We start from the raw sequence: 20,047 nt of genomic DNA on the forward strand, positions 1-20,047 counted from the left end.
ATTTAATTTATTTTTATTTTTTATTTTTTGTTTTAAAGGTAACATGGGGGCTGTATTTTTAATGGCATATTTTCAATGCTGCAATCACATATTCTCAATGCTTAATTAACTCAAATATGAACATCACAGTCGTGAATATAACTTTAGGTTTGACTTTTTGGTGCATTTTACATTGTTCAGGATCCTGTTTGTGGAAGTGCACATTGTGCTTTGGTGCACTACTGGAGCAAAAAGCTTGGAAAATGTGATTTTGTAGCATATCAGGTTCCTCTCTCTCTCTCTCTCTCTCTCTGAGTCACAATTTCATAACGTCTAGTCTTGACCACGCTAATTTTGTGTATGAATTAGGCATCACCAAGAAGTGGCGTGCTAAATCTGCATCTTGATGAGAAGAATCAGAGAGTTTTACTTCGAGGAAAGGCCAACATGGTGATGGAAGGTTCTGTCCTGGTTTGAACGAGAAGTTGTACTTCAATATTGAATAATTGATTCAAAATGCATGACATTGTCAATTAAGTTGTCGCCTCTAGTGACTTCCGAATAAAGATTTTAGGCGTTTCCTCGTACAGTACATTGTAAAATTTACATTTTACTCACGTTATATATTATATGCTGAAATTCTATAGTTTGTCCTACTTATACTGATGTCACTGATGTCTTCAATCGGATTGTAAATCTCAGATAAGGCTTGTATGTTGTTATTTTATTGGATATTGTAGTGTAGTTATTGGAGGTGAACGGTGACACTTGTCGCTATACTCCATGTCCAAGGGAATGGGATGGCTCATAAGTTTGCCTTTTTAGTTACTATAGGTATTAGTGATTGAGTGTGGTCTATTTTTATTCCGTTTTTTATATCGTCTGCCGTTCGCGGCGATATAACTTTATAATGTTTGTTTTGAATTTCAAAAAGAAAAAATATATGTCGAAAAACTTAAATGGTCATGCTTGCTTCTATATTTAATTGAGGCACGTACTATATTACTTACGAGTGAAAAGTGTTACGTGTTGACACACTTGACCGACCACTTATGCGAACCACGTGACATCTTTGCCTAGGCCCCCCAATCAACAAAAATAGACCAGCGTGCTTAAACAACACCCATGACGTGACCCAAATGCTGACGTCGAAGTGAATATGCTGAGGTGGCCCTTCACTCCGTGGCCCATCATACAGAGGTCCTGAGGCCCTAAGCAGCACTCTCCCCAGAGATCTGATCTTACACAAGATCCTTCCTGATTGATTAATGGGACACCCATCATAGAGTGCAAGTATCTTGTCTTGTTAATGTAGCGGTAGAGCCATCGATTAATAAATGTGTAACAGGTTAGGAAGTCAAGTATGATACCTATAATTTGACATGTAAACTTATGGGATGAGGTCACGTGTACTCCCAATCAAGGGTCACGATCTAACTTGTAATACTACAAATACCCTCATGCATCTCTCACGAGGACGATGCAAGATTCAACACAAGAATAAATACAACATTTTTTACATTTTACTCTCTTGCAACATACACGAATTCATATACGCATTCTAAAAATATCGATTGGTAATCATTGTACAATCGTTATGCAAACATCACACCGGAACATTCTCGTCCAGCGCTTTTGAGTCGCTCCCACGTCCTTGATCTATCCATTTGAGACCGTCCACATGTCCTAACGTGTTGAACTAGGCTCACGTGTGCGCGAGTGGGTTTGGTATATGTTGACAACATTTTTGGGGTCAACAGATTGACGCCGTCTGTGGAAAATTATACCATAACCACGAGTAACCGCATGGAAAAGCTTACCAAAAGAAGAACATTCGGGTATCACCCTTGAAAAAGAATTTGTTCTTGGAAAAAAACAAGCGGAAGACCCATAACTTGCAGCAATTCGAAGTTGAAACACGAAGGAATGAGTTCGGACAAAAATATACCCCCTAGGAGGGTAAGGGAAAATGTGGGAATGTCTCCACCAGCAGCTGCCCCTGCGGCTCGGCATCGACCTCATCACCACCACGGAAGAGGTGGCATGCGAATGGTCGTTCAGTTATCAAGAGAGATGGCCACCATGGCCGTAAACATGAGGGATATTGCTAGCTAGAACATGGTCATGAGGGAGCTCATGACCCAAATGCAGAGCCAGGGAAGCTTTCCTATTCCTCCATATGCACCCCAAGGACCTTACAAAAATGAGGAAGTCCAAAGTCAAAGAGCTGTATCACCGGAATACAGCCGAGGCAGAAGCCCTATGTAGAGGGAAGTAGAAGTTGATGCTTCCTCCAATTATGCTACAGGCCAACCCACCGAGGCCCGGTATAACCAAGACAACTTTCCACCAGCATATGAGCCAAAGTTAAGACTTAGGAGGTCTAACAGCGTATTTGACAGAATTAGCCCCGAGGAACCGAGGTGCAGGCCACAGCCACACTAGCCACAGAATAGGCCACAGCCCTACCTCTAATGACTCATCAGCCGGAGGAAAGGCATGAAAATGCCCCCCATGCTGCCCCGCCTAGAAATAGGCGCCAAAGGAGAGAAGAAAAGGCTAGAACTTAAGTCGGGCCCTCTCATCAGCCACCCAAGTACGAGGCCGAAGAGAATAATGACTCAGATGAGCAGCAGAGGTCCTTTCACTTGGATGCCGACAATTAAAATCTGTCATTTTCAAGGGAACTAAGAAATGCCCAGGTTCCGAGCCACTATGTGATGCCCAAAATACCAAAGTATGACGAGAGAGGCGACCCAAAGAAACACCTGAGCACTTATAAAACTCATATAAGCCTTATAGACGCCACCCCGGCTGTAAAGTGTAGGGCTTTCTACTTGACACTTAGTGGAGCGACTGAAATCTGTTATAGTCAGCTACCACCTGGAAGCATAAAGAGTTAGCCAGAATTCAAGAACACTTTCCTGGAAAGGTTCGCGGTGAGCAAAGAGGGAGAGGCTCCTATCTAGTGCCTTCAAGACATGAGGCAAGCGCATGAGGAATCCTTAAAAAGCTTTTTATCATGCTTTACTGACGAAATGACATATTGCGTACAAGTCACCGATCGTGAGGCTTTATCAGTCCTAAGAGGATGTCTGAATATGAACACCCTGTTTTGGAGGGACGTGCAAAATCAAGACCTCATCACCAATGACGCCTTATTGGAAATGATGAGGCGAGAGATTATCAATGAGGAATTGATTGAACACCGAAATCGGGCTAGTAGAGGCCTCCCACCTCAACAGAGACAGCGTGCCAGAGGACCGACCTCCCATTTGATGGACTACCAGATGAGCCCACCTGGTAATGGAAATTCAGGGCAAGCACTTGCCACAACCACTTTGAACGCAGTCTCAACTTTGGCATATGAAGATGTCAACCCAACTGCCTCCAACCAACAAGTAGGAACTTCACAACGGGCCCCCCACAGAGGAAGAGTTCAGGGGCGTGGTTTGGGGCCTAGGAATAGACCAAATCAAAACCCCCCAATTATTGTACGTACCACCGCTCCCATGGTCATAACACTTCCGAGTGTCGAGAGTATGCGTACCACAATCAACGGGAACACCCTCAAGATAGGAGGAATGTTTCGTTACAGACAAATAGGCTCCCACCTAGGAATGACCAGCGACCTAGGTGTGAGGAGGCGGCTCCCCGCCAGCAAGATGTATCCCCTATCGAAGGGAACATGACTTAAAGAGGTCCAGGGAAGGACAAAGGCATCGTAGAAACTGCCACGCGCAAAAAGAGATCCCTATCTATGAGATAGATACCATATTTGAAGGCCCATACGTGGGCGGTGAAACTCGGAACGCAAAACGGAACTATGCTCGAGAGGCTAAATGCCTCCCGCTAACCAGTTATATAGTGGACAGCAGCTCACGGAGAAATCAAGTACTGCCCATCGTATTTACCCAAGAAAATTTCGAAGGGGTCCACTATCCCCACTGTGATGCACTTGTGGTAAGGGCCATGGTAACCTGGAATGGGCTCAAGCGAATGTTAGTGGATAATGGCAGCTCTGTTAACATCATGTTTAGGTCCATCTTTAATAAGATAATCCTGGACCACGAGCTGACACCCACCACCACTTCTCTATATGGATTTACCGGAGATAGTATCACTTCGAAAGGTAAAATAATACTAGCGGTAGAGATGGGAGAGTCCCCCCAGACCACAATGAACTTCATGGAATTCCTTATTGTTGACAGTCGGTCAGCTTACCATGGAGTCTTGAGCAGACCAGCCCTGAAAGAGTTAGAAGTCGTTACCTCCATCTACCACTTATACATGAAACTCCCAACTGAGAATGGGGTGATAATAGTGAGAGGTGACCAAAGAGGATCCAGAGAATGCTACTTAAGCTCTATCAGAAAGGTTGAACCCCGAGACGTACATGCCATCCTGACTAATGTGGATATGGCAGACATCCCAAGCAAGGCCCCTCCCGAACGAGAAGATGTTGACATGATCGATACACCTCCCGAGCAGGAAGAACTCTCCATGATCAATGAGATCGATCCCCGTGTGATTAAACATGAACCCCAAAGACCTACCGTTGAGGAGCTCGAAAGCTTCCCAGTCGACTCTTCGGACCCCACGAAGGTGTTGAAAGTAGGCAGAGGCCTGTGCAACGACATGAAAGAGAAATTGAAAAACTTTCCATACAAGAATCTTGACGTCTTTGCTTAGAGGCATGATGACATGGTGGACATAGATCCCAAGGTCAGCTGTCACCACCTAAAAATAGATCCTAAGGTTGCCTCGCACCGACAGAAGAGAAGAGCCCTCAACCCAGAAATGTATGAGGTTTTGAAGGAAGAAGTGCAAAAACTGATCAAGAATGACTTCATCAGAGAGGTCATCTACCCGAAGTGGGTCTCCAACTCGGTGTTAGTTAAGAAGTACAATGGTAATGGTAAATGGAGGGTAAGCATGCCCCAAAGACAGCTTTCCACTTTCGAGAAAGAATCGATCAATTGGTAGACTCCACCGTCGAGCATGAGCTCCTGAGTTTCATGGACGCCTACTCTGGCTATAACCAAATACCCATGTACCCGGCCGACGAGGAAAGCACCTCCTTTATCACTGACAGAGGTGCTACAAGATGATATCCTTTGGGTTGAAAAACGTCGGGACCACATACCAAAGGCTCGTCAACAAAATGTTTGTGGACCTCATCGGCAAGATGAAGGAAGTCTACATAGATGATATGCTCGTGAAAAGCCTGAAGGCGGACGATCATGTGACACACTTGAATGACACTTTTCAAACCCTCAGAAGGTACAGGATGAAGCTTAACTCCCTCAAGTGAGCTTTTGGCGTGGCCTCCAGCAAATTCTTGGGATACATGGTCAATCAAAGAGGAATTGAGGCCAACCCCGAAAAGATCAATGCCCTCTTCGAAATGAGATCACCTCAGAAACCTAAGGAAGTCCAAAGTCTAACTGGACGAGTGGCAGCTCTCAGCCGCTTTGTCTCCAAGGCCACCGAAAAATGCCTCTCATTCTTCAAAGTGTTGAAAGCCGGGAAGAAGTTAGAATGAAATGAGGAGTGTGAAGAGGCCTTCCAGGGCCTGAAAAGGCATCTAGGGCAGGCCCCCTCCTCTCCAAGCCAAAGTCTGATGATATCCTTCAATTATACCCGTCGTCTCCAATGAGGCCATCAGTGCAGTCTTAAACCGAGAAGAAGGAAGCACCCAACTTCCCGTGTATTACACCAGTAAGGCACTATCATCTCCGAAAACTTGCTATCCCGATATGGAGAAATTAGCCTTAGCCTTGATCATAGCTTCTAGGAAGCTGAGGCCCTACTTCCAGGCACACACCATTCACATGTTGACCAACTTTCCATTGAGACAAGTGCTACAAAAGTCAGATGTCTTAGGAAGACTACTGAAATTGGCAGTGGAATTAAGCGAATTTGACATTGTCTTTAAAACAAGGGCAGTCATCAAGGGCTAAACCTTAGCTGATTATGGAATCTGTTGAACCCCCCCACGTGCAACTTGTTCGTTGTCGATTCGACTGGAGACACAAGTTCGGGAGCTAGTGTAGTCCTAGCCAGCCCAGAAGGCCACAAGCTGAACTCAGCCGTGAGATTTGGATTTAAAGCCACCAACAATGCTACTGAGTATGAGGCACTCTTTGTAGGCCTCAGTTAGCCAAAGAAATGCAAGTAAGGAGGATACGTATCAACAATGACTCCCAGCTAGTGGTAAGCCAAGTGAATGGAAATTTTTTAGCTAGGGATAAAACCATGGCCTTCTACTTGAAGATAGTGATGAACATCCTCCCATCATTTGAAAATTTTGAAATAATACAAATCCCTCACATCGAGAACGTACATGTCGATGCACTATCTAAACTTGCTAGCAGCAAGGACTCCGAACTACTTGTAATAGTATCGATTGAGCACCTCCTCATGTCATCTACCGAGGCCCCCGAAGTGATGTGGTTCGAAGGAACCCCCACCTGGATGCAACCTATCATAGCCTACCTAAAGGACTAGGCCCTGCCCAATAACAAGGATGAGGTCTACAACTAAGAAGGAGATCGGCCCATTTCCTCTTCATTGATGATGTACTCTACAAAAGAAGTTTCTCCTCCCCATTTTTTCGCTGCGTGGGAGAAGACGAGGCCATCTACATTCTAAGGGAAATCCACGAAAGTGTTTGTGGTAATCACTCAGGAGGACTAGCCTTGGCACAAAAGATACTGAGGCAAGGCTACAACTGGCCCACCTTGAAAAAGGACGCGCTTCTATTCGTGCGCAAATGTGACAAGTGCCAGCGTTTTCTCCCATTCAGAGGCAACCCTCGCAGGAGTTAACTGCCGTATCTAGCCCATGGCCCTTCTTCAAGTTGGGCGTGGAACTGATAGGTCCCCTATTCAAAGGTAGAGGAGGCGCGAACTTCGCCATTGTGGCCATTGATTACTTCACGAAGTGGGTTGAAGCTGAACCGCTAACAAAAATCACAAAAGCAAACACCTCCAAGTTCTTCTAGAATAACATTATATACCGGTTCGAAATTTCCCACTCAATTGTTTCAGACAATAGGAGACAGTTCGACAATAAGAAGGTCAGGAACCTATGCTAAGAACTCGGAATCAATAAGCATTTCTCAATGCCTCACCATCCTCAAGCCAATGATCAGGTTGAGGCTGTAAACAAGACAATCAAGCATGTCCTCAAAAGGAAAATGGATGCATCAAAGGGAGCCTAGGTTGATGAACTGTCTCAAGTGTTTTGGGCAATCCAAACTACCACCAGAACTCCCATGGGAAACTCCTTTCCTCATGGCTTATGGCATCAAGGCCATGGGCCTTGTCAAGGTCGGCTTACCATTGCCACGTCGCTTATATTTTAGCGAAATAACCAATGACGAGCTACGGAGGTTCGACCTTGACTTCATTGATGAAAGAAAAAATGACTCCTAGCTGAAGCTCGCTACTTACCAAAGGAAAATGACCAAATACTTCAATTCCAAGGTGAAGAAGAGGTCTTTCCGAATCAATGACCTAGTTCTTAGGAGAGTCTTCCGATCTTCCAAAGGACCAGGCGAAGGTACCTTAGGTCCAAACTAGGAAGGCCCCTTCAGAGTCAAAGAAGAACTCCGACCAGGCACCTACAGGATTGAAGACATGGATGGTCGGGCACAGCCTCGTCCATGGAACATTGAGCATCTCAGAATTTACTACCAATGAATGTACTGCGTCGCTGGATGATCTTTCCCAGCTTATGTAACTGATTTTCAGTTTCAATAAAATGTCATTAAAATTTAGAAACAACTCCTAAAACGTAGATGCCTCGAACGAGAGGTCCTGATTCCCAGTTCTGAGGTCACCTCGCCCGAACTCCGAGACTCAATCCACATGCCTCCTTTTGGGAAGACTGAATGCCAAGGAAAGAAACATCCACATGGCTGCAGCATCCACCATATAGAGAAGTGTGGGCGCCTCGGAGGAGAGGTCCTGATTTCCATCTCTAGGATCACCTCGTCTGAACTCCGAAGCTCACTCCACATGCCTTTCTTGGCGAGCCTGAATGCCAAAGGAAGAAGCATCTACATGGCTGCACCATCTACCATGTAGAGAAACGTGGACACCTCAGAGGAGAGGTCCTGATTCCCATCTCTGGGATCACCTCGTCTGACCTTCGAGGCTCACCCCACATGCCTCTCTTTGGCGAGGCCGAACGTTAAAGAAAGAAGCCTTTACATGGATGTACCATCCACCATATAGAGAAACGTGGGCGTCTCGGACGAGAGGTCCTAATTCCCAAGTCTAGGGTCACCTCGCTCGAACTCTGAGGCTCAATCCACATGCCTTCCTTTGGCGAAGCTGAACACGAAGGAGAGAAGCCTCTACATGACTACAGCATCTACCATGTAGAGAAGCGTGGGCACTTCGGAGGAGATGACGAATCCCAACTCCGAGCTTCCTATGTGGTTCTGCATGATTTTGTTCATAGTTTTTCATTCAAGTTCTGAAATCATCAAATTTGCCTAAGTAATGCCGCGTATGTCCTTAAACTCTATTATTTAAATGAGGTCTATTTACTTGGTATTGAAAAATGAACAAAATGTTGCAAAACATGGTATTCATTAATATTGAAAATATTATAAGATGAGGGCTTAAAGCCAGTACATTGATACAAACTAAAAGGGAATCCTATACTAAGCTTCGGATGATGGAGGGAGTGCCTCTGCAGCAGGAGCTTCAGCAGCTTGAGCCTCGAATCCCTCTTCAGTTCTCTTTGTTGCTTCCTCTCCCACTGCTTCATCAGCTGGGGTCTGAGGTACCTCATCCACAAACTCAGACCTAAGTTGGGATAGGTCATAACAAAGATAAAGCTCTTCAGCCCTCTCCATCACCTCAGCGTAGCCGAAGTTCCTCTAATATGCACTGAAGCTCTGGTACTCCTCGATGTTGTGGAAATTGGCAATAAACTCTTTAACTGCCTCTTTTCCCTCCACTTTAGCTACCTCTCGTGCTTTTGCCAATTCATCAACATGGCACTTTATTTGGTGATTCAAGAAGTTATATGCATCCTTGGCCCCAGTAAGCTCCAGGTTTGCTTTCTCCAGGGCCTCAACAGTGACCTTCTGATGAGTATTTGATGTCTCCACCTTCTTGGCAAGGGAGCTCACCTCACACTGAGACTCGTATGTCTCATTCTTCAAGGCCTCTATTTGGGTCAAGTCAAATTCCAACTTGGCAGCATCTTCCACTCTTTGGGCCTTTGTCTCCTCTACCTCGGCCCTTAATCTCTTCAACTCCTCCTCAGTGGAGGCCAGCTTCTTTTCCGAGGCCATTGTCCTCGTTTGGAAGTCTATGAGGACCTCCCAACACTCCAATGAGAGGCCAAACGTCCTTGCACTTTGGCTCACCAGGGCCTTTGAGAGGTCGACAGTATCGCAGGATCAATCCAAAATTTATAAAAATTGGTTGCAGCACCTCAGACCTCAGTTGGAAGAGCCTCCAATAACGCCGGGGCAAGCTCTTCCTCACGCCTTGCCAAGAAGTTGGGGGATTTTCCCTAGATCCTGGCAGGCTTCTGCCTCGCAGCCTCCTCCTCCGCAGCCAACCTTGCTACCTCCTCTGCAGCCTTCTCGGCCTCGACCCACTGAACCATTTCCACCTTCACCGCCTTCATGGTGGAGTCTATTAGCTTCGGTAGTCGAGAGTCCTTGCTGGCTTGGGATATTGAAGTCCCTAACTTCTCCGACGAACTGGTGATGTGGACCAGCCTCCTCTTCTTCTGGGAGTCCTCAGGGACTTTCTCTTTTTCCCGAGGCTCCCTATCCTTCTCCCTCTAAGGAGCCTCCTCCTCAGCAGCTTGGGAGGTTTTATTCTTGGAAAGGTGCTCCACCTTGCCTCTCACTTCCTTAGCCCCACATGATCCGGGTTTCAGAGGCTTGACCCCAATAGTAGTAGTAGCCTTCATTATGGTGGCCATATCGAGGGTGGGGTACTCCCTCTTCTTGAACTTATCTGCAATACAAAGGAACAACATATCAGAACTCGACATCAATAGACAAACTTTTTTTTTCGAAGTATAGGTGCTTATTACCTTTCGAAGCCATCAGTTCGAAGTGAAGGAAATAGCGACTTTGGTCGATGAGATGATCGAAGTGGTGAAACTTCAGGAGACGTTTGTAGATGTCTTCTATAACGTCAAACTTCGATTCGTGTAGCTGGTACCTCGTACTTGAATCTACAAAATACGCAACAACAGTTAGCAAAAATTCCAAAAAACTCAAGCAGAATGTAAAGTACAGCTTAGGCTAGGTGACTCACGAGCTTCGTAGTACTAGGTCGGTACTGTGCAAACCAAGGCTTTGTCCCCAACTATTGCATGCCAGTTGCCCCGGACCCAGAACTACGACTCCTTCCACCCCTTGATGGAAGAAGGCAAGCCTACTAAAAAAGAGGCGTGCGACCCCCAAGGAGTGATGTAGTACCACCCCTTCAACTCCTCTTTGCCTAAGACTCTAGGCTGGAAGAGGGGTCTGGAAAACGTGTAGGGCATATCCTCCCCCATTGACACTTCCTTCCATAGGAAGTACAACCCCACTAACTGGCTCCACCAATTCGACAGAACCTGGTCGGCGATAACATAAAATTCCTTAGCACTACCTTGAAGAAGGGGTGTAGAGAAAGACACATACCATCCTTAAACAAGTATTACTAACGGCGACGCATTCGGGCCTCGAATAACAGGTCCGTTCGTTGGCCTCAAGAACTAGTGTTTCTATGTTATGAGGCACGCAGTACCTCTCCTTTATCTCCCCCAACCTCTTCTAAGTCATATTTGAGGGTATCCTAGAAGTATCCCACTCCTCCTCGTAATTTATAGGCTCCTCGATCATAGCATAATGTTCGAACTTGGAATCCTCCTTACGAACTGCTCCCTCCCCAAACGATGCAACAGTAACTGACCTTACCCGAAGTGGACTTTATGTCAAAAAGTTCGAAAATTCGACAAAGATCGCAAAAGAAATGATTCTCGCAAGAAATACCTACACTGGACGACTAAGGAAACCAAGGGAAGCCGAAAAATGGAACCGGAGCAGATCTGAGCACCGAAAAACTATAAATCTCAGAATAAAATCGCAAAAATCAAACGATGAAGAAGGGCTCCAAATGGGAGCCTTTGGCCTTTTATAGAAAGCCAAGACAAATCCAAGCCTTTGGATTAAGGCCCCATAAATCTCAGCCCTTCAATTCTGGGTTAAATCCGAAGCGTAGAATTTAAATCGTTTTTGAAATCTACGTCTCCATTCGAACGTGCCCTTCACGTACCTCTCTAGATGCCTCTCCTTCTAAAAGCCCTAGCTATAGCCATCATTGCACATTTAATACAGCAGTCATACGTGCCTTGAAAGTTGAAACGGTTCGACTGTCTTTTCTTGATAACATGCACAAAACATCAAATCATTGGCACACCTATCGAAGGCAATCATATCGTAACTAGCCTCGGCTTCTCTCTGCTTTTTTGTAATTTAGCCACATCTTCACAAGTCTCGGCAGGTTCGATCCACTCACCGCCTCGACTTCATCTGCTTCTTCGCAATTCAGCCACATATTCACAAGCCTCGACATGTTCGATCTACTCACTGCCTCGGCTTCTCTTGCTTCTTCATAATTCAGCCACATCTTCACAAAGCCTCGGCAAGTTCGATCCAGTCACTGCCTCGACTTCATCTGCTTCTTCGCAATTCAGCCACATCTTCACAAGGCTCCCACTCACTGCTTCGACTTCTTCTGCTTCTTCACAATTCAACCACATCTTCACAAGCCTCGGTAGGTTCGATCCACTCACTACCTCAGCTTCTCTGCTTATTCGCAATTCAGCCACTTCACAAGCCTCGGCAGGTTCGATCCACTCACCGCCTCGGCTTCTCCTACTTCTTTGCAATTCAGCTACATCTTCACAAGCATCGGCATGTTCGATCCACTCATTGCCTTGTCTTTATCTACTTCTTGCAATTCAGCCACATCTTCATAGACCCGGCAAGTTCGATCCGCCCATTGCCTCGGCTTCTTTGTCACCTTTTTCAATCACAGCGACACCATAACAGTCAACTTGACGTGCTAATCTAAACACCAACACTTTCAACTCCAACACTTGGACATGGGGGACTATTATTTAAGGTACAAAAAATTCTTTCAATTTTTACCCCACACTTGCTTCACCACAATAAAAGTCCACGCATTACATAAATTACCGAACTTGGAGAACTATTGTTACCTGTTGATACACTTGGCCGACCCATTGGGGCCCATGGCCCACTTATACGAACCATGTGGCATCTTTGCTGAGGCTCCCAGGCCAACAGAAATAGACCAGCGTACTTAAACAACACCCATGACGTGGTCCAAATGCTAACGTCGAAGTGAATATGCCGAGGTGGCCCTTCACTCCGAGGCCCATCATACCGAGGTCTTAAGGCCCTAAGTAGTACTCCCCCTCCTCGAGATCCGATCTTACATAAGGATCCTTTCTGATTGATTAATTAGATAAATATTATAGAGTGCAAGTGTCTTGTCTTGTCAATGTAGCGGCAGAGCCGCTGATTAATAAATGTGTTGCAGGCTAGGAAGTCAAGTATAATACCTATAATTTGACATGTAAACTTACGGGATGAGGCCATGTGTATTTCCAATCAAGGGTCACGATCTAACTTGTAATACTATAAATATCCCCCATGCATCTCTCACGAGGATGATGCAAGATTCAACACAAGAACAAATACAACATTATTTACATTTTACTCTCTTGCAACATACACGAATTCATATACGCATTCTAAAAACATCGATTGGTAATCATTGTATAATCGTTATGCAAACATCACGTCGAATTCCGAACATTCTTGTCCTACGCTTTTGAGTCGCTCCCACGTCCTTGATCTATCCATTTAAGATCGTTCACGTGTCTTAACATGTTGGACTAGGCTCACGTGTATGCGGATGGGTTCGATATCTGTTGACAACATTTTTGAGGTCAACAAAAAGTTTTGACACCAATCTTCTAAGGTTTATATGAGTTGAACTAGTTGGTTCCACACGTCGTGAAGGGAAAACCTTATCAATTATTCTATTATGGACTTTTTATTTATTTATTTTATTATTATTATTTTATTGCCTGTTCGAGATGGAGGATGGCTGAGATAATACATACTCAAGAGTGTTAGTTTCATATTGATGAAATAGTTCGCTTTGATACCTTAAATTGTGCACTAAAGTCGTAAATATATTTTTGTCCGTGCGTTGTATGCTTCAATTACATATTTCGTTGATGATTTCATATAATAATACCAACTAATTTTTGGAGTCTAGTCATGTTTTGGGTCGAACTAATTCGGCGATGATAACATGACCAATTCTAAAATTCAATATAACTAAGTATTTGTTTGATTTCATTATTTAAAAAATACATTTTTTTCTCTCTTCTTTTCAACCACACACTTTTTAATAAAATAATATTACATACAAATTCAAAAATATTTCTTATTTGTTAACCACGCATTCTCCATCAAACCATTATCTAGTAGAGGGTTAATATTGAGTGCCTAGTCTGGTGGAGGGTTTTAGCAAAATCTATCAGATTTTAATAGATTTCATTGGATTTTTTCAATTAAAAAAAAAATCTAAACCTAAAATATAAAAGTTTGAGTAGGGTTGTAGGATAGGCATGTTTTTTTACAAGAATAATTCTATATGTACTTAATTATTTATAGATTGATGCACAGATCGATGACATGTCACTATATTAAAATTTAACCGATTTCTTTTCCCTCTTTTTGGCTCTTTCAAAATGTTTTATTTTCTCTCTACATCAATCTATAAACAACTGCGTACAAATAAAATGCAATTAAAAGAATATGGAAAATAAAAATTGGGATTATGTGCGACATTATTCCATTAGAATGTATAATTAAAAATGAATTTTAAAAAATACATTTTTTGAAAAATGGAGCCACACATGGTTTAAATAAAGAGTTAGTTAAATGAGTGATCACCAAACTAATACCTAAATTACTACTTGCTTACTAAATTTTAAATGATTACTCAATGCTCACTGATCTATTTATTACTTTACTCAATGCTCATCGTAGTTCATTCCATGTACACACTTGGACAAATATGTCTACATGTCAAATAAAAAACACAAGCTAGCACATGAATAATATCCACCTCTTTTCTTTTCTTTTTTTTCCGTAAATATTCCATGTATCTTCTCCAAATTTTTAAACAGCTCCATTCTCAAATCACATTCTTCCCAAAATCATCATTTTCCCCAAATCACCCTCCTCTCATGTGCCTGTAATCTGCTTCTTTGATTCCCAGGTCACATGGAATTTTTATTTTATTTTATTTTATTTTATTTTAATTTTTGGAATTAGAAGACTTCTTGGGAATTCATCAAGATCTTCAAAAAACCAAATCCCTTCCATGTTGTCATCCTCGCCACGTACTGATCCATTAGTTGGTTCACCCTGAGGGTGAGCTAGCTCCTCGATTTTATTTTTAAATTCCATAATCAAATCCAACTTCTCAAAGTTCTTGCAACTCTCCCGAGTTGCTTCCGTGCATTAGTTCTAGACCCTCTTACTCGACTTTTCCATTGATTTATTAGGCGTTTCCACCTCTTGGTCATATATAAGTTCATCTTGTACATTCACATTTTTATTTGGCTTTCCACCACTCCTTTTCCTTTGACACTATTCACTTTCTTCTTCTTTTCTTTTTCTTCATCTCCATATCTTTCTTCCAGTAAACATCAGACTCGCTCGATTTCGAGAGTCCCACAATATCATCATCGTCATCAGCATATACCCTAGAAGTAGAGCTCTTTTGCCCAACCTTATTATCTGCAGTAGTTGCATTCCCCCATTTGTAAGGAAGTAAACATCCGTGAAAACATGGTCCACCACGAAGCCGCACCTTGATTTTTCTCCAAATTTGTCGTGAAATGCCTAATGGCAAAAATCCCTAGCAATAGATGTACTGTTCTTGTCAAGGAGAGGAATGCGATTTGTGGAAAAAGATGACTTGGGGACGAAGGTGATTTGAGAATGGAGTCGTTTGAAAATTTGGAGAAAATTAATGTAATTTTTTACAAAATAAAAAAAAAATGTATAAGAGGTGATATGATTCATATGCCACGTCATTTTTTTTATTCATTATATAGACATATTTGTCCAATTGTATAGATGGAACTAGATATAATGAGCATTGTGTAAAGTAATAAATAGTTCAATGAGCATTGAGCAACCATTTAAAGATTAATGAACAAGTAGTAAATTTGGTACAAGTTCGATGAGCACTCGTTTAATTAACTCGTTAAATAAACAACAGTGAACCCCAAAAATCAGTCTTTTGCCTACAGCAGTGCAAACAGACAGTCAATGTTCAGCGTGTAGTGGAAAATCTTTATATAAATCTTAAGTCACGGGTTTGAATTCTTCATATAAATCTTAAGTTACGGGTTTGAATTCTTTATTTATATACATTATTTTATTGTTTCTTCATTTATCTCGTGCAAATATAAAATGATATCTGAATAATACTTTCCCTTACATCGCATCTCTAGGTTAACTTATGAGTAAATTTTAAGCAATCATATTTGGTGTACATTATGGTGTAGACCAAGTTTTACACTTTGCCACGTGACAATTCGCTATTAGACAATTTTTCACCCAATTAATTGTTAATAACACTTGTAATGTCAACAATGATATAAAAAGGGGGAAAAAAAAAATTGTGTTCAAGTGGCATCGTCCAATTTTAAGTATTCCCACCGTCCTATTTATGTAGATTTGTTTTGTTTTTCACACAAATTAAGAATCTTATTTAATGTTAGTGAAAAAGTAATTTTTGTCAATAACTTTTCTAGTTTATCTTTATTTATATTTGTACAATTTCAAAATTAAGTGAAAAAATTGGTTATAATTAGATAAATTAAATAAGAGTATATTAATAAAACAAACTCAATAAAAAAAGGCCTATATAATTGGACAAGAAAATAAGAAAAGTAAGCCTGTTCTTGAGCCCCATTTTTGTGAAGTCAATATACCAGTAATGATCTATGGCGACGAAGTTGAAGTACTGTGTGGTAATCTAATCTTTTCGTTTTTCATACACACACTTACCCGATAGATTCTGTGCATTCTCAATGGAGCTTAAAGTTTGAATGAATTCAATGTTTATTTTCCTGCATGAAGTGCTTTAACATTCTAAAAACAGGTCGATGCATTTACCGACGAGGCATTCAAGGGAAACCCGGCGGCGGTATGCTTGCTGGAGGAGGAGAGAGATGAAGAGTGGTTAAAAGCGGTGGCGCGTGAGTTCAATTCACCTGTAACTTGTTATTTGACTCGGCTTACTCACTCTGACTCCGCCAATGCACCCCTCATCCCCAGATTCCTCCTTCGCTGGTTCACCACTGTCTCAGAGGTTTAATTTTTCATTTTTCCTTTCATCCTCTCAACCATGGACTTTTTAGTTCTACATTTTGTAGTTCATGTAATGCAGCCATAGTCATCAAGTATTGCATTGTCTAAGAATTTAAGCTGTTAGAAAGGTCACGACGGTGGTAACTTTTCAGATTAGTGATGGTGAAACTTAAATCTCGGTGTTTTACGTGAATGTATCTGATAACATATTAGCCATTTCATCGAAAACTTAAATCTGGGTGTTTCGCTCCGATAAGCTCCACAAGGTCTTAGTGCCTCGGTGCAGTTTGTGCATAGACTTTGTTACTTTACATTAATTATTTATGATTGCCTTCTTAACGTATCTTGTATGGTTGCATTTTCGAGACCGTGAATCTTATGAATCAAAGTTAAAAGAAACATTGAAAAGAGCAAAAAGGCTATGGTTTCAAAGAACTTAAAAACTCGTGTTACAAAAAGAGAATACGAGATTTTAAAAAAAAACTAATAGGCAAAAAGTCTAATTTATCCTAACCAAGCTTGTAAAATGACCCTACTATCCTTCTAGCAATCTGAACACAAGTACAAAGACCATAGCCATGAATATCAATCTGTAAGAATACTAGTTGTTTGCAGGTTAAAATTTGTGGACATGCAACATTAGCAGCATCCCACTTTCTCTAGTAAATGCTGATATGATTGAGTTTTCGACCCTGTCGGGATTATTGACTGCGAAAAGAATATCACACGCTAAGGATTCAGATTCATCCCACTTTCAGAATGGTGGTTCGACAGAGAACTGGTTCATTGAACTAAACTTTCCGGTCATCCCAATAATGGAATATGATTATGCGGCTGATGTTATGGCAGTTTCAAAAAGCTTGAATGGTGCTTCGGTGATGGAGATCAAGAAGACCACACTAGAAAATGATCTCTTTGTGCGTTTTCCATTTTATCTTCATTTATGACATGTCTGGTAAGGTGATTAGACAATACGGACATTCTTATAAGATTTTTCTTTTGGCAGGTTGTGTTACCATCAGGGAAGGAAGTAGCAGAAGTAGAACCACAATTTGATCAGATAAAAAACTGCCCAGGTAGAGGAATTTTAATTACAGGACCTGCTCCTGCTGGATCAGGATATGACTTTGTTAGTCGCCTTTTCTGCCGAAAATTAGGCCTGAATGAGGTAGGATGCTGTAGTTTGATTGTGAACCTCTTTGATCTACTTGCTTTTATCCAATGATTCTACATTATATCGGTACTTTTGATGCCGAACATCAGAGTTGTGGATATAATCAGATTTCTTGGTACGTATTTTACGTTATTCAGGATTATGTTTGTGGAAGTGCACATTGTTCCTTGGCGCCGTACTGGAGCAAAAGGCTCGGAAAATGTGATTTTGTAGCGTATCAGGTACTTCCTCTCTCATGCGCACAGAATAAAGAATACAAACAAATTTTACATTTTCAAGACGTCTAGTCTTGACCTTGCCAATTTGTGTGTGAATTAGGCATCACCAAGAAGTGCCGTGCTATATCTTCATCTTGATGAGAATAATCAGAGAGTATTAATTCGAGGAAAAGCCACCGCGGTGATGGAAGGTTCTCTCTTGGTTTGAATGGAAAGTTGTACTTAAACATTCAATAAATGATCCAAATGTATGGTATTTTTCATAACAATAGGCTTTTGTTCAATTTCGTGCCTATTGACGTAAAATTAATCAAACTTCCATTGTCGTGCTAGCTTTTACTGTTTATTATCAAATTAAATGCATATTGTGCCAACACTTATCATCAGTGGCAAGTCCTCGACTTCTTGACTTTTATATGTGCTAAGCCAGTTAAGGTTAGGTTGTGTTGTCCACTATGAAAGAATGACCTTAGTACTTGTACTTACATGAGCTCAGTCTTATTTTTGCTTCTTCACCATAGAGCGTGGCCGAAGTTGTAGTTACTTAGCACCTATTTGATAACCTTTAAAATTTTAAATTTTTTACCACAGAATGATTTTTCCACCACACATTTACACAATAATTTTTTTTACACAAATCAATGAAGTTTCTTTACTTTTTAATCACACATTCTCAAAAAAATATTATTCAAAACTCTTTAATTTTTCAAATAATGAATGACAAACTGAGGCCTAATCACATGAATTTCTAAATATTTGTCATTGTCAATGTCAATGTTAATGTCACTGTCATCGCCACTGCCATCACTATATAAACTTCATGTGACAACCACTGGATGCTACTTGTGCTGCCTACCATAGCCATCAAAGTTGCAAATGCACTTATTGATAGGACGTCCAAGCCTATCTATATATACACATTCTATCCATTCTTCAACTTCAAATATGTTACCTTCTTTAATCATCACCTTCGTATTGTTTTCTCGTTTTCCCTCTTATTTCACAGCAATTCTTGTCTAATATCTCCAAATTTAACGTTTTCGTCGTCCCTACTATCACACACAAGTAAAAATAAAAGCAAGATTCGCTTAGACAATTCACCAAAATGACTTTACATTCAAAAATGATTAATTAATTCACAATAACCTCATAAATAATGCTATAAAAATAACTTTTAACTATCTTTGCTCGACGTGTGTGAATACTCAAATTCAATTATTACCTAATGTTACGCCTCACATCCGAAGCTCTCAATGGTGGCCGCGTCAAAACCATGTGGAGACAACGCATGTAGACATCTGGCAATCAATAAGAGCAAAAATAATGAAAGGGAACATGCTGGTTTTTGGCCGAAGCACTGTCTTCATTCGTAGTTTTTTGCTGAAGCACTATCTCTTTTTGACTGAACTTCTGCACATCCAAAGATCCCCTTGCTGCCTTTAAAGCGGATTTGAAAAGTATATGTAGGAATGATTGATGTAAAATTTTTATTAATAAGTATCAGAAATGTTAGCCTAAAATATAGGGCGACCAAGCCTTATCAATGTAATTAATGGATGACATAAAGTGATGGGAGGTTTCGGTTAATGGGATGAGGTCACGTGATTCTGATCCAACGATAACCACATCGGTCTTAACCCTATAAATAGCAAGTCTTGGAACATATTAAAGGATGGGACAAATATATAAAAACTTCATATACTTGAAATTATAACCCTCTCTTGCTCGTCTCGGTATTTGAGTTTGGATTCATTTTATTTTCAGAGTTGTTTGCGATTTATCTTTGGTTTTGCAATTACCCTTGATTACATTGTCGATACTCGAATGTTCTCATCTCGCGTTGTAGAGTATCTCCCACGTGCATTATTGCTGTGATTTTCCAATACAAACGACCCGAAATTTGCTTGTAAAAACATGAATGGGTCCGACATGTTGTCACGTCGTTGTTGCAAAAAATCAGGTCAACATCTAGACCTAGTCAAGTTTACACAAAAAATTAAAATTTCAAGTTGGTTAAGTTCTGACCATTAGGCTTCAAAGCATTCATTTATTTCCTGGCTCAATTTTTGTTGGATTAAACACAATAATGTTTTTGGAGGATTTTTGGCTCTAATTCAATGGTGAAAGTGACAATTAAAGAAATGGTGAAAGTGACAATTAAGGACATAGATGCTTTGTGTTTCGACATTGTCAATGGGGGACCAAGTATAA

The 20,047-nt window shown here is 41.4% G+C and overlaps 2 protein-coding genes and 1 pseudogene across 2 annotated transcripts in view; all 3 read left to right on the forward strand.

Moving 5' to 3' along the window:
* LOC111377346 (uncharacterized isomerase BH0283-like) overlaps positions 1-799 on the forward strand; it is a 5,291-nt gene extending 4,492 nt beyond the window's left edge. Inside the window, exons 5-6 of the mRNA XM_023000424.1 lie at positions 181-264; positions 349-799. Coding sequence (XP_022856192.1) covers positions 181-264; positions 349-456 — 192 coding nt within the window. The 3' untranslated portion in view covers positions 457-799. The remainder of the gene's footprint in view (positions 1-180; positions 265-348) is intronic.
* Positions 800-3,951: 3,152 nt separating this feature from the next.
* Positions 3,952-4,671, forward strand: LOC111377343. Its single transcript, XM_023000421.1, has one exon. It carries the CDS (start codon positions 3,952-3,954, stop codon positions 4,669-4,671), a length of 720 nt encoding a protein of 239 aa, XP_022856189.1.
* An 11,369-nt stretch (positions 4,672-16,040) lies between these two features.
* LOC111377348 lies at positions 16,041-18,159 on the forward strand (annotated as a pseudogene).
* The last annotated feature ends 1,888 nt before the right edge of the window (positions 18,160-20,047 follow it).

Source organism: Olea europaea, unplaced genomic scaffold, assembly GCF_002742605.1.
Source record: "Olea europaea var. sylvestris unplaced genomic scaffold, O_europaea_v1 scaffold1641, whole genome shotgun sequence".
Lineage (NCBI taxonomy): Eukaryota > Viridiplantae > Streptophyta > Magnoliopsida > Lamiales > Oleaceae > Olea > Olea europaea.